The 13,095-nt window shown below is 44.4% G+C and overlaps 1 protein-coding gene across 6 annotated transcripts in view; it reads left to right on the top strand.

The window, feature by feature from the left end:
- USP6NL (USP6 N-terminal like) overlaps positions 1 to 13,095 on the top strand; it is a 147,458-nt gene that overhangs the window by 113,561 nt on the left and 20,802 nt on the right. For all 6 annotated transcript variants that reach the window (XM_044428008.1, XM_044427983.1, XM_044428018.1 and 3 more), the window contains 7 exons: positions 1,223 to 1,332; positions 2,483 to 2,531; positions 4,541 to 4,661; positions 6,018 to 6,112; positions 9,461 to 9,526; positions 9,643 to 9,742; positions 12,096 to 12,248. In XM_044428008.1, coding sequence (XP_044283943.1) covers positions 1,223 to 1,332; positions 2,483 to 2,531; positions 4,541 to 4,661; positions 6,018 to 6,112; positions 9,461 to 9,526; positions 9,643 to 9,742; positions 12,096 to 12,248 — 694 coding nt within the window. The remainder of the gene's footprint in view (positions 1 to 1,222; positions 1,333 to 2,482; positions 2,532 to 4,540; positions 4,662 to 6,017; positions 6,113 to 9,460; positions 9,527 to 9,642; positions 9,743 to 12,095; positions 12,249 to 13,095) is intronic.

Here is a 13,095-nt window from a genome sequence, read left to right on the forward strand (position 1 = left end):
GACAAAGCTCTCTGGGCAGTTTACAACAGTCCATAGAACAAACAATAAAATACAAATATATATATAAAATCAGAAATACTTTAATATTTAAAACAGTCAAAACCAAACAAAAGCAAAGTCTTGGCAAAAGAGCCAGGATGGGCCATTCCCACACAGTAAAAGATGTTGCTAGTACAATCTACTCTGAAGCATTCATAGATTGAAATGCAGCTTGTGTTGGAAATACAGCTAAATGTAGATGTATGTATAACTATGCAAAGCTTTTTGCAGTTGCAAGCACAGGCAAAGCTGCATAGTTTTTGATAGGCACTAAGCCCAGTGCTTTGGGGTGTCTGCCTGACTGCCAAAGCCCACCCCACTCACTCCTTAATCAACTGGGGAAACCATTGGGTTGGTGGGCAGCAGCGTGTGCCCAGTGAGGAAGTGATCTCAATTCACTGAGGAGTCACTTGCCCACCCCCAGAAGCCTTCACCCCACTGTGGAGAGAGCTCTGAACCATGCAGAAAATCGCTTGGGAATGAAGGGTGCAATCCTGTGGCCTCCCAGCATTGCGTAAAGGGACACAGGATTATTCAGAGCCCCAACACCAAGGGCCTGCAAGGTCAGAGGCGGAACTCTGGACCTGGGCCCTGTCCCACTCCCCATCACAGCTAGCACGGAAAGAAGCACGCTGGCTGGCCCTCTGACATTGGAAATCAGCCTCGGAGAGGAGAAGAGGGGCTTGCTGCAGGGTGGGGCGAAGAGGAGGCCGAGTCTAATGGGTTAGGCTGCATCCGAACTGTGCCCCAGCCTCCTTTCTTCCCCCTCCAGCTAGTTGGCCAAACATGGCCTACTAGATGAAACATGGAGTGCAGCACAGGGTGGTGGACATTTCAACCACTGCGCCTGTTGCCATGCACTGTAGCGCATAAGCCTCCAAGGTCAGCATCTTTGCGCTTCGAGTGCATCACCTCTGAAGTCGCTCAACTTGCGATGCTTTCAACTTTCTACCGCGCTCAATGAGGGAGGAAGGAAGGAAGGAAGGAAGGAAGGAAGGAAGGAAGGAAGGAAGGAAGGAAGGAGCTGTTTTGTAAGGTGAATCCTTTCACTGTGCAAGAGCCTCATCTCCAGTCTGCAGTAGTGCAGTCAAGTCACTAAAAAGGCCACGTTCACAAAGATGTATGACTTTATAATGAACTATGAAGTTCTGATACATGCATTTGTTAATGTTTTTCCCCCTAGACTTTAAAACGCCAAGCAAGAGGGAGCTCCCCAGATATCAGGCAGATTGATCTGGATGTAAATCGGACATATCGGGATCATATCATGTTTAGAGACAGATATGGAGTTAAGTAAGTGAAGTGACTTCTGCTCAGTTGATACAATTTCTAGCCTGTCATATTTCAGAACTTAAATCTGAAGATGTAAAGACTTAGAAGATCTGCACAAAGACATGGTGGAGCTCTCCATTCCTAAAACTGGGAAATGTGAAAAGGAGTGAATGTTCTTCCTTTCCATTTTCTGTAAGAGAATATGAACCATGATCTAACTCCGTTATATTCAAGTGTAACATCCAGGAATCTAGCATATAAAACATTACATTTCATGCATTAATATTAGGGCTTCCTGGGGCCCTGAATGCTCCTTTTTGTTTCAAAATCACCCAGCCCCATTTAATGAAGTATCGATTCTGTACTGCTAGAAATGTTAAATGTCACTTCTGCATGCATCCATGAAGCAGTTGTGAATGGGTGCTTTCAGACTACCCCCTTGTTGTTCTGCCTGACTGGATTTCTTTTCCAAGCGTCCCTTATCACCCTTCTGAAGCCACTCTCTGCTCACAACCTCCTTTACTCTCTCGCTCATGAAAGAAGCGGAATTCTTTTGTTGCCGCTGTTCTTGTACAGAAGAATTGCTGACATTCTCCTCCACTCCCTTGGGCTGTAAGATATTTTAACATGCAGTGGTCAATCATACCTTCTCCTTAGTGATATAAAATACTCATTTAATTTTCTGCATGCTAGTCACCCTGTGTTTTATCGTGAGGCAGAAACCAAACTCCCACTGTCTGCAGCTGGGAACCTGAGAAGGAAGCATGTTCCTTACGGTGCTTTTTTGGCCTGTATTTCCGAACTGGCAACTCCTGCCTGCCTTCTGACCACTTGGCAGGTGAAGCTGTGGGAGTCCCTCAAACCACATTCTAAACTGAAGGGAATTCACAAAACGGGTTGTGAACAGGTATTGGGATTTGCTGTTCAGAAGAAAAGGTCAAAAATGCCAGTGAGAAAACTCGTAGATGTTCCTGAACGTCTTCGTTAAAACCGGACACATATTTTTTTTTAATTCTTCTTAAGACAATTCAGATTCCACATCAAGTGATATTTAGGCCATTCTGTGCACTGACGCAAGAGACATATTGTCAAGGCTTAGTAGCCATTTCAGTAGTCTGGTCAAAAACAGTTCTGAATGTTACTGATTTTGCTTTACATTTTTTCTCTTTAGGCAGCAAGCTTTATTCCATGTCTTAGCTGCATATTCTGTATATAATACGGTAAGCTTATTCTCTCTCTCTCTCTCTCTCTCTCTCTCTCTCTCTCTCTCTCTCTCTGTGGGTGTCCATATATACAGGGAGAGAGAGAGATCTATATTTGTTCATTTATAACACTTACTTTTAAAAGATTCTATTGCCATGGAAGTAAACATTCTAGGGGCTAAAATGGGCCTAATTGTGTTGGGTTGTATCCAAGGTTTTTTTCAGTTCTGCAGAGAAGGCAAAGAGAAAATGTTTCTAATTCTTCGGCAGATGCTGCCAAAGTATTTTTTGCAAACCTTTGTCTGAACACTCGAGGACCAGAAACTTTAGGAAAAAGATGAGAGCTCAATCAACTCATCAAAAACATCATAGGACAGGTGCAAATGGCATTTCTCCCCCCCCCCATCATCCACACACATATTGAGGGGTTGCTTTCAGAGGTGTCGCTGCATTAGTCTATTGCAACAAGACCAACAACATGTCCTATGATACCCTAAAGACAAACAGGTCATAAGCTTTTATGGACTAGCGCCCATTCCATCGTAAGAACCTAAGACAAACCATGCCGGGTCAGATCAAAGGCCCATCTAGTCTCGCCAAGCAGCTGCCCACAGGATCGCTCAAGCAGGGTGGGCGCAGGAGTCCTGCTTGCCCTGGCTGCTGCAGGCATACCACCTCTGGTAAAAGGAGGTAGCACACATTCCACAGGGCCAGTAGCCACTGAAAGCTTCCTCCCTCATGGATCTGTCCAGCCCCTTTTCAAAGCCTCGCAGGTTGGCCACCATCCTGTGGCAAAGAATTCCACATTTTCACTATATGCTGTGGGAAGAAGGCCTTCCTTTGATCTGTGCAAAACCTCTCACCCATCAACTTCATGGAATGGCCCTGGGAGTCAGAGAAAAATGTCTCCTCCTCTATTTTCTCCACACCATGCATTATTTTAGATGCCTCTATCATGTCTCCTCTTAGTTCTAAGCTGGACAGTCTCCGTTGTCATAGTCACTCTTCCTCCCCCTGATCATTTTTGTTGCCCTTTTCTGTACTTTTCCCAACTTAATGTCCTTTTCAGGTAAGGCAACCAGAACTGAACACAGTATTCTAATTTGTTGTATGTATTATATTTTAATTTTATGTTGTGAGCCGCCCTGAGGCTTCGGCAAATGGGACGGCATAGAAATGTTTTAATAAATAAAATAAATAGATAAAGTAAGCACAATCTTGTACTTGTTTTCTTAGAATTAACATTCAGTTCTGCAGCACTTACTCCCTAGGTATGTGAGTCTATATAGAAGTACATCCAGTATATTTTAAATCTCTAGTGTGTTACAGTATTGCTTTTCAAGTTTTGCCACCCTTTAAACCTTTGGAGTAAGGTGGGATAAAAATCTTAAAAGAATAAATATTTGATTCTTTAAGTTACAGAGAAGTCTTCTTCGAGCTAGATACCCCTGTGAAAATACCTTAAAGGGAGAAAGAAGGGGAGAGGTGTAGCTTTCTCTTTCTGTCTGAAATGCAAGCATTCCATGTGCAAGGACTGTTCTCAGGTTGGGACTATTCCATCACGTGGACCTTCACCTGCAGAGTAATGTGGGGGGGGGGGCAGGTGTCCCAAGGGCAAGGGGCTACCTGGGATACACCTGCAGAGGTAGGAGTGGAACTGGCCAGGAAGTATAGAAAACTGAATGAAGAGCCTATTCTGCTGACAGTCAGGTGTTTAGAGACTTCTCAGCATTTCAGGGCAACCGTTCAGGGCACAGCAGCTCTTCCTGCAGCAGTAGCACTGCTTGTGACAGCCAAGGATTTAGTCTTGTTTCATTTCATGTCTCTCTTGTTTCCCACTGGCCTAGCAGCCAGCCAGCCAAAAAAGGGATTTACGGGCATGCTATTTCTCGGTCCGCATCTGAATTGACCCTAACAGCCTCCTTTTCATGCCACAAGAGTTACCTATTTCATTTTTGTGGAGCCTTGACTGATAGTTTTGTTGTTGTATGGAAAACTGTTAAATATTTTGTCTGTTTCTTTTCCAGGAAGTTGGCTATTGTCAGGGCATGAGCCACATCACAGCTCTACTCCTTATGTATATGAATGAAGAAGATGCCTTCTGGGCCCTGGTGAAACTCCTCTCAGGACCCAAGCATGCTCTGCATGGTATGCCACTTCAGCGCTTGTGGCAAAGTTGCCATTTAATCTCGTTCCATTTTGAGCACGGACACTTCTGCACCTGAGACTGTATTTGTAATAGTTCAGTGGCTATTAATGTGATCCTTGTTAATCCAAAAATATTTTAAAGCAGTAGGATAACAAGCCTATTACAGTGGTGTTTAGGGGATTGTTGGCGATGGTGTGCAAAGAGCTTAGGCCAGACTGTGATCTCATTGGCAAGGAGCGAGTTGTGTACAGCACATTCAGGGGGTTGCAATCAGCCCAGTGATTATGAATCAGAATGTGTTGAAAATTATGGTTAAAAGCAGTTTTCCTATGTCTATACCATAAAACAGAAAAGGATTATTTACGCTTGGGCAGAATTGGTTTCTTGCTGTTTCCAGGGTGGAACAATTAGTATTTTCATCTTGGTATATGCATTTAGTATTATTATTTTCATTATTATGTTCATTTCTATACCACCCCATAGTTGAAGCCTTCTGGGCGGTGTACAACAATTCATAAAACAAGGTGATAAAATGCAATACAGAATTAGTGAAATACAATAAAAATATAAAATCCAAGCGGCATTCAAAACCTTAAGAACAGACAAGACAGCAAATGTATTATTATGCCAAATGTAAGAGTGTGGCAAATTTAATCCCAAGCATTCAGTAGCTAAAATTCAGTGGTAGTGGCCATCATTGTGGTGCATCTGTGTTGTATAAACCCAGGAGGAATAGGGTGTTCCTTCGAGTAATCAATCCTAATTTCATCTAGTTCTTTCATAGGAGTGGGACACCTCCTCATGTCTTGCACTTTCTTTGGCTTTTGGAAACACCATGGTGGTGTTCAGATATTACGTAAAACCATGGTTTGACATTACTGGAGCAAGCCCAGGTCCGTGAGCTCCTTCCTCCCCTTTTGCACTTCTGCTTGCTAACCAGATGGCTTGCCATCTCAGGTCGAAGCAACCCATTATGGTTTACTTCTGGGTCCAGAATGTTCTCACCTCGCATGCTGATTGCAAGGGTTGTCCTGCTGATGCTTATAATTGCAAATCAAGGTTTGGCAATACATCCGAGTAGCCCTTGTGTAAAGTCTGCATCCTTATCTATATGTCCTGGCAGCTTTCGTGCCTCTGATGAAATGGGCTCCAAGCATGTAAATTTATGTCTCAAAAATTGTTAATCTTTAAGGTGCCACAAGACGTTTCATTTTGCTTGATATTTAAGGTTTTTTTTAAAAAAAATTGCTTTGGGAATTCTTTCATCTGACAGCTAGATCATTTCTAAAACCTGTGAACATATTTTGTGGGAATTAGTTGGTATTTTATTTTATTTTTATTCTCCTGCCCTTTAGGTTTTTTTATTCCTGGTTTTCCCAAGCTGTTGAGGTTTCAAGAACATCATGACAAAATAATGAAGAAATTTTTGTCTAAGCTTAAGCAGCATTTTGTAAGTAAATGCCATCATGAATTTGAAGTTGATCGTTATTCATTGGGTGAAAAGGTCAACCATGATATTTAATTCTTCTCTAATTTACTTGTACGGGTGCCTGGGGAACCTATGAAGTTGCTTTATACCAAGCCAGAGTGTTATCCCATCTGCCCCGATAGTGTCAGTGCTCAGGTGGGCAGTGGCTCTGTAAGATCCCGGGCAGAAAAGTGTTCCCCATTCCATTGACCTTGACATTTCAGGCGAGCCCCGTGATGAACTAGATTGATCCATCTAGTCAGTGCTTAGCATACTCTGAACGGAAGAGACTAACTGGAAATATTTCTGCAGCCCCGTGGAAATGTGCAAACCCATTCTTATGGATTTGAGCTTTGTTTTTTCTCTCCTAGGACCACAGAGATGGATCAATTGAAATACCATAAAATATGGATCAATTGTGATAACTATTAAGATGGATCCATTGAAGTACAGTGAATTCAAGAAGGATAACTTGGGATATGCAAAGTTTGTGACACATGGGGCCACCGTGCCAGCTGCCCTTCTGAATATTCAAGAAGCGGCAAGCAATTCCCAGTTTTCTTTCAGAGTGGGTTCAGGGGAAAGGAGGAGCTGTGGTAACAAATGAGGTCTAGTTAAGAGTTGTCAAGGTCTCCAGATCCCGTGCACATTGTGCTTAAAAATATCACTGATATCAACTAGGAAAACTTTTTCTGACTTGTCTGGCAAGTCTCAGGCCTCTCACTTTTTGTATCAGAAGCTTAGGAACCAAGGCGTGCTCTCCTCCTAGGAAGTATATTCCTTTTCTGTTTCAGGGAACTTGATATTAACTCTGACAGGGTATAAGATTGCTAGAGAGACAGGACCAGCCGTAGCCTTAGGCTGCAGAGCTGAACACATTTATCGGGAAGAAGGTGCAGCTGAATTCGGAGAGACTTCATTCCCAGTAAATGTGTTAGCGGCTGCAGTCTCCAGTCTTTGGTAGCTATAGCTAGTGCTTTAAATATACTTCTGCTAATAGCAAGTATATTGGTTTCCTTTGTTCCACACACACACACACACACACACACACACCCCAAAAATCATTGATCAGTCTGGATGAGTAAGTGAATGAGCAAGCTTGCTTGCGTTTAAATGATTAGCTAGGGGGAAATGAGAACCCTTTGAAACGTGGCTTGTGCCCATAAACTGTGATCTCCATTTTCCCAGAGAGTTCACATCCAGTTCACTGCTGCTTGTTGCTTTAAGTTTGGAGAAGAGGGTCTTCCTGGATGCAACTTTTCAAACAGATCCTGGACTCATTAAATCGGTTTTCTGATCTGGTCACTCAAGATCTTTAGACCACCCTTCAGTGGACCATCTGGGGTGGTTTAGAAAAACGGCACGGTACACAGACCATATCAACAGCACAAGAAAATATTTTAAAATACATTTAAAGCCTCGGAGAATGAAAAGTATTTGCCTGGCACTGAAAGGATAAACCTAGTTGGCATCTGGTGGGCCTCTATGGAGAAAGAATTCCACAAAGGGAGTACCACTGTCACCACCGTCTTCATCCCAAATGTATTGCTATCCACCTCTTTTCCTCTTGTAAGGAACCCAAGGTGGCTTGCATGGTCCTCCTCGACTCCCATTTTATCCTCACAACAAAAAACCCTGTGAGGGGTGTTCAGCTAGGAGTGAGTGGCTGGCCTAAAGTCACCCAGTGAGCTACATGACTGCATGGAGACTAGAACCTGAATGCCCCAGGTCCCCAGTCCAGCCCCCTAACCACCACTCAGGCTTTTGCCAGTCAGATCCCTGTAGATAACTGCACTTCTGCACTTAGACAGCAGGTCCGTTTTCTCCATGTTGAGCAATTTGTTGTATGAGTGAATGAACATTAAAAAATGACCTAAAGATCAGATATCCCAGAAAAAGTGGGTGGATTGTTTCCCTTCCATTTGCATTGGTAGTTTTGGAAACCACACAATGGTCTGTACTTCTGGCTTCTGGTTTGCGTTGTGTTGTTTTACAAAAAGTCAGATTTGGCGCCTACATATATTGAGTCCCCTTTGCTTCTTAACTGTGCCAGTCCATTATGCAAACCATGTTTGTGGCGGGCTCTTGTGTGAGATAATTTGACTATTTCAACAACTTTCGAAGTCCTTCTGTTGAGTTGGAAAATTCAGGTAGAGCCTCTTGTTTAGTTTCAGTGTACATGATTGCTTAATGCTACGGCATAGGGCTGGTCAAAGTCCTAGAGGCCTAAAGCCACATGTTCCCTCTACATATCTTGTATTACAACTCCCAGCATCCCCAGCCACTGCCCATTCTGTCCACAGAAAACCAACATAATCCTACAGCAAGAGGCATTTTCAAAGGCACACAAGACCCAAGCCTTGTTTCATAACAGTTCTGTTGAATTGTGCTGCTTGTCCTTAATTTTTATTTGAAATATACGTTTATACTGGATTTTGACCCTATCAAGGGTCTTCAAAGCAGTTTACAAATCAAAAGAAAATTGTAGCAATAACAAAGATGAAACGAAAACCCCTTGAAATGAGAGAGTTAGAGTTAAAGTCACTCGGAGAAGGCTGTACTTTCCGTTCCTAACTAATTCATCTACTAATCAACATTTCTACTGTCTTGTGTGGATTTAGCTTCCACCTGCCAGCCCATATCCAGTCCATCACTGCATTCAAGCTGTAGTACATAACGTCCACAGTCTCTTTTTCATTAGCGGAAAAAAAGAGTGTGGATATGTGCACACCCATGTGATGAGGGGGAGCTCCAGAACCTTGGGTGACTTTTCCCAGTGGTTGTAGAGACTATAGAGGAGGGGCGGGCAACTTACCCTCCATCCTGCAGCTCCCTTCACCCCCCATAGCCAGTGGAGAGGGATGCTGACTTGTGGGCCAAAAATCTGGAGGGCCAGAAGTTGCTTATTCCCGATGAAGATGTTGAAGAGCACAGAGGATAGAAGAGAGCCCCAAGAGACATGGCATAAGGGCCAAGCAGCACCCCTCTCTGAGACTGTTCAGGCAGGTAGGATGGAATTCCTTATGATGGTGCCTCCAGGTTCCTACTAGGCAGAGTCCCAGGATTCCATGGCCAGCGGTACTGGATGCTGTTGAAAGGTCCAACAAAACAAATAAGGGCCATTCTCCTGTCTGGTTTCCGGCATAGGCCACCCACCAAGGTGACCAGGGCTAAAACTGGTCCTGAGAGAAGACCCAATGCCCATGAGATTAGGCAAGGTTCAGCCTGGACATGCCCCGTCATTTGACTTTGGATTTGCATTCTGCTGAAGCCTGAATTGCATGAAGCTGTTTTCTTACCTGAGGTTCCTAAACTGTTTCTTCTTGGCAGGACTCCCAGGAGGTCAGCACTACTTTTTACACAATGAAGTGGTTTTTCCAGTGTTTCCTTGACCGTGTGAGTGCCCTTGGTGGTTTGATTCCCCCACCCCTGCTCCTATCATCCCAGCACACGTTTTGTGGCAAACGCTACTTTTTGTGTCCTGACTCCTCTCCGTGGTTCTGTCATTGCAGACTCCCTTTCGGTTAACGCTCAGGATCTGGGACATCTACATACTTGAAGGAGAGCGGGTTCTCACTGCAATGTCTTACACCATTTTGAAACTGCACAGAAGTAAGAGCTCTGTCCTGGCATTAGGTGCTAACCTGCCTTATGAAGTGGTCAGTTGCCTTGGTGTGAGCATTTCAATTTACAAAAAGGTTGGAGCATTCTTCAGAAATGCAATTTCTGCTTTGTTCTTCCTTTGCAAAGGGGGCCAAGTGGATGCTTCTCTTTCGCCTTCTTGAAGGCCACCAATAATAGCCATTCAGGAGACTCTCTTGACCAGAAACAGTCGCTGCAAACACTGCGGTAATCTAAGAACCCAGAACAAAGTTGGTGTCTCTCACTGCTTCCTAACCAACAGGCATATTGCGGTTGACTAGGAGGGCCCTGCTCAAAGTCGTACTTTCTAAGCAGGTTGAACTGGCAGTGGTCAGCAGCAGCAGATGGTTTTGAGTGTCACTCCAAAGTCCTAGAAGGAGCCTTCTGCAGAAATGCTCTTCCCTTACTTTGTTGATTTCAGGCGGCTCTGCGAAGCCCACTCCTGCAAGTCTTTGATGACGGAAACTGCCAATACTTTGGCGTCATGGCCAGGGAGAGTAATCTGTACCTTGTTGCTTGGATTGTTTGAAGGGCTAAGTCGCAGTTTGTGTTGTATTTTATTAGACTTTTCTGTTAGTCAAATCAAGCTGAGAGGCAGGATAGAAATAGCTGAAATAATTCAATGGAGGGCCTTTCGGATGTTCACACCGGTGCTGCTATGCCCCTTGTACCTTTGTGCACCCAGCTCCCTTGCCCTGGCCACTTTCCTGTAGGAGAGGCAGAGTCTGGGGGCAGGGAGGCCATCTTTTTGTTGAGGCTTTGCAGGCAGGGTGCATGTGCCAGGGCAGGGCGGCCAGTCTCTGCCTGGAATTGCACTTCCTGGCAGCCCTTCATGGCACCATGGATTTTCATGCTGCATGACTTGGTACTGCTTCCTGTAGGGTGGCATATCTGGGCACAACAAATCACCCTCACAACCCAGGGCTTGTTCTAGAGTTGTTGAATGTGCAGTGCGTTGGCATGTCCTCCAATCCTGGAGATTGACCGTGGCCTGAGTTGTGGAGGGCGGTGAGCAAGCCACTTGGCACGAACATGAGCGACTCCTTGCTTTTGGTAAACTTGCCCCTGATACCACCAAGTCAAACAGCAGTGGCGCAAGTGTCCAAGGCACGGCACATCTTTTGTCACCCCTTTGGAGGTGTGCACTTTCAGCTGTCCAGAACTTGGAGCTTAGCCAGTGTCTTGCTAAGCGTCTGCCAAAGGTCAGTGGATAACATTCATGAACATTGACCGAGTGAGGTGGATATGTAGGTTGCTTTGTAGACCCTTGGCAGCTGTCAGTTGGAAACAAAGCAGCAAATATATCTCACCCTTTTGGGTATGAGCCTCTAGGTTTTTTCCCTTTTTCTTTTTGTATCGCATTGACTGTTCTCGGTCCCCTCCACCTTTTCCACATTTCCCCAAGTCTCTAGGTATTCCAGAAAGGTAAGAACTTTGTCTCATCACCTTCACATGAACATTTATTTTTGGGAGCAGTCCAGAGAAAAGTTTCACTTTTTTTTCAAGCTATCAAGCACATTTCAGCATTTCCTTTGGACGTGGGAATTATGCAGATTTCATGACCAAGCTTTTGGCCCTTAGGTAGGTTTGTTTTTAAGGATTCTTTTCCAAATTTTCCGAAGCTTGAGACTGTGTCTGTTTAAATCCAAAATTATTTCCACCCTACCTTTAAGGGAGGAACCCTCTCAAGAAGTTGTACAAAGAAAAAAAATCACACCAAGGAGATAGAATTTTTAAAAATTCACATAAGCACATTTCAATATAATCCCTTAAAACAGATTGCCAATTAAAATCAGTTTTATAAAATCCAGACCTTTACCAGAGAAAACCAACAGGCTACTTAAAGGAAGGCAAGTGAAAGCAGGTGGAGTTTGAAAGCTTTCCTGGAGGCCTCCAAGATGGGATTTTATGAACTTCTGATGGAGGTTAATTTCAGAGGCATAGGGCCACCACTGGGAAGGTTCTGTCTCTCCTGCTTACCGGCCTGACCTGTATTGGCCATGAACGGGTGAGAGGCTCCTCTGAGCATGCTAAAACTTCCCTCTCATTGACTTCATTTCCGCCAGGACTCGCCACCTAAGTTCAAGGGGCTAGTGCAAAAGGAAGCGGGCTTGCCATGTGGCAGCAGGTGCTTATGTAGCATTTAACTCCAACCTGAGAGACTCAGGATTCCAGAAGAATTCCAGACACCCACTTCAGTTATCCGTGCACATTGCTTTCAAGAATGCAAACCAAATTCCATCTCCTCTAGCAAAAGGATGCACAGATATGTTTTAGTGTCATCCCTACACCCTGATGCCATCTTCTTTCCCCCTCAACCTAGAACACCTGATGAAATTGCAAATGGAAGAACTTGTACAATTTCTTCAGGAAACTCTCGCCAAAGATTTCTTCTTTGAGGATGACTTTGTAATAGACCAGCTCCAAAGTTCCATGGCAGAACTGAAACGAGCAAAGCTGGACCTGCCAGTAGCAGGTAAGTGACTTGAAGGTGACCGGCTGCTCCAGGAGCTCCCAGCCCCATGCAGTTGGTTTGCTCGCCCACCTTTTGAGATGGTGCCTCGTCATGGCTCCGTGGCAGAGGCTGTTGTAAGCTTCAGTGCAGCGTAGGAAATCTACAGGAATGTTGGTGCATCTGTAGTCTGTCCCTCGGAAATCCTAATTATTTACTCAAAGGACACATTCACTTGATACTTGCTTATGCACCCAATGTGGTGGTGCCGGATATGCCTCTAGGAAGAGAAAGTCTATTTTTTTCCTGGAACACAGCTGTGCCTAACAGCAGGAAATCAGCCAGATTGATTGCACTTCTCAGCCTTAAATCACCTTCTCTCCTTGAGCAGCGTAAGAATATCAGTGTGATGCATCCTTTCTCCACAAGAGCCACATGTGCTTATGCTCCTTGTTTGGAGAGCAGGGAAGCTAGACTGGTATCCTTTTCGTTAGAATGAAGGCCACATGCCTAAAATGCCATTAGCTTGCATTTCTTGGCAGGATGCTCCGAAAACAAATTTCAACTGTGAGTGGAAAACAGTTATCAGACACACTCTTCTCCAGACTTATCAATCCTTGCAGAGAAGCATGTCATGGGGAAAAGCGTCCCAGGTTGATTTTTCTGCTCTCTGCACTCACAGAAAAGTTTGTGCCATTAAACGGAGAAACAGGCCTTTGCAAAAGTTGAGCTCAGGAACTGATTGTTGCTCTCCAATTATTCGCCCCGATATTTGTCAGTGTATCATGAAAGAGCGAACAAGCACGTTGGAGACGAGTTCTTCTTCAAAAAGATGGCAAGAATATTGTACAGGATATGTGGAAACTACAGG

Source organism: Varanus komodoensis, unplaced genomic scaffold (assembly GCF_004798865.1).
Source record: "Varanus komodoensis strain SLA01 unplaced genomic scaffold, ASM479886v1 scaffold1, whole genome shotgun sequence".
Taxonomy (NCBI): Eukaryota; Metazoa; Chordata; class Lepidosauria; order Squamata; family Varanidae; genus Varanus; species Varanus komodoensis.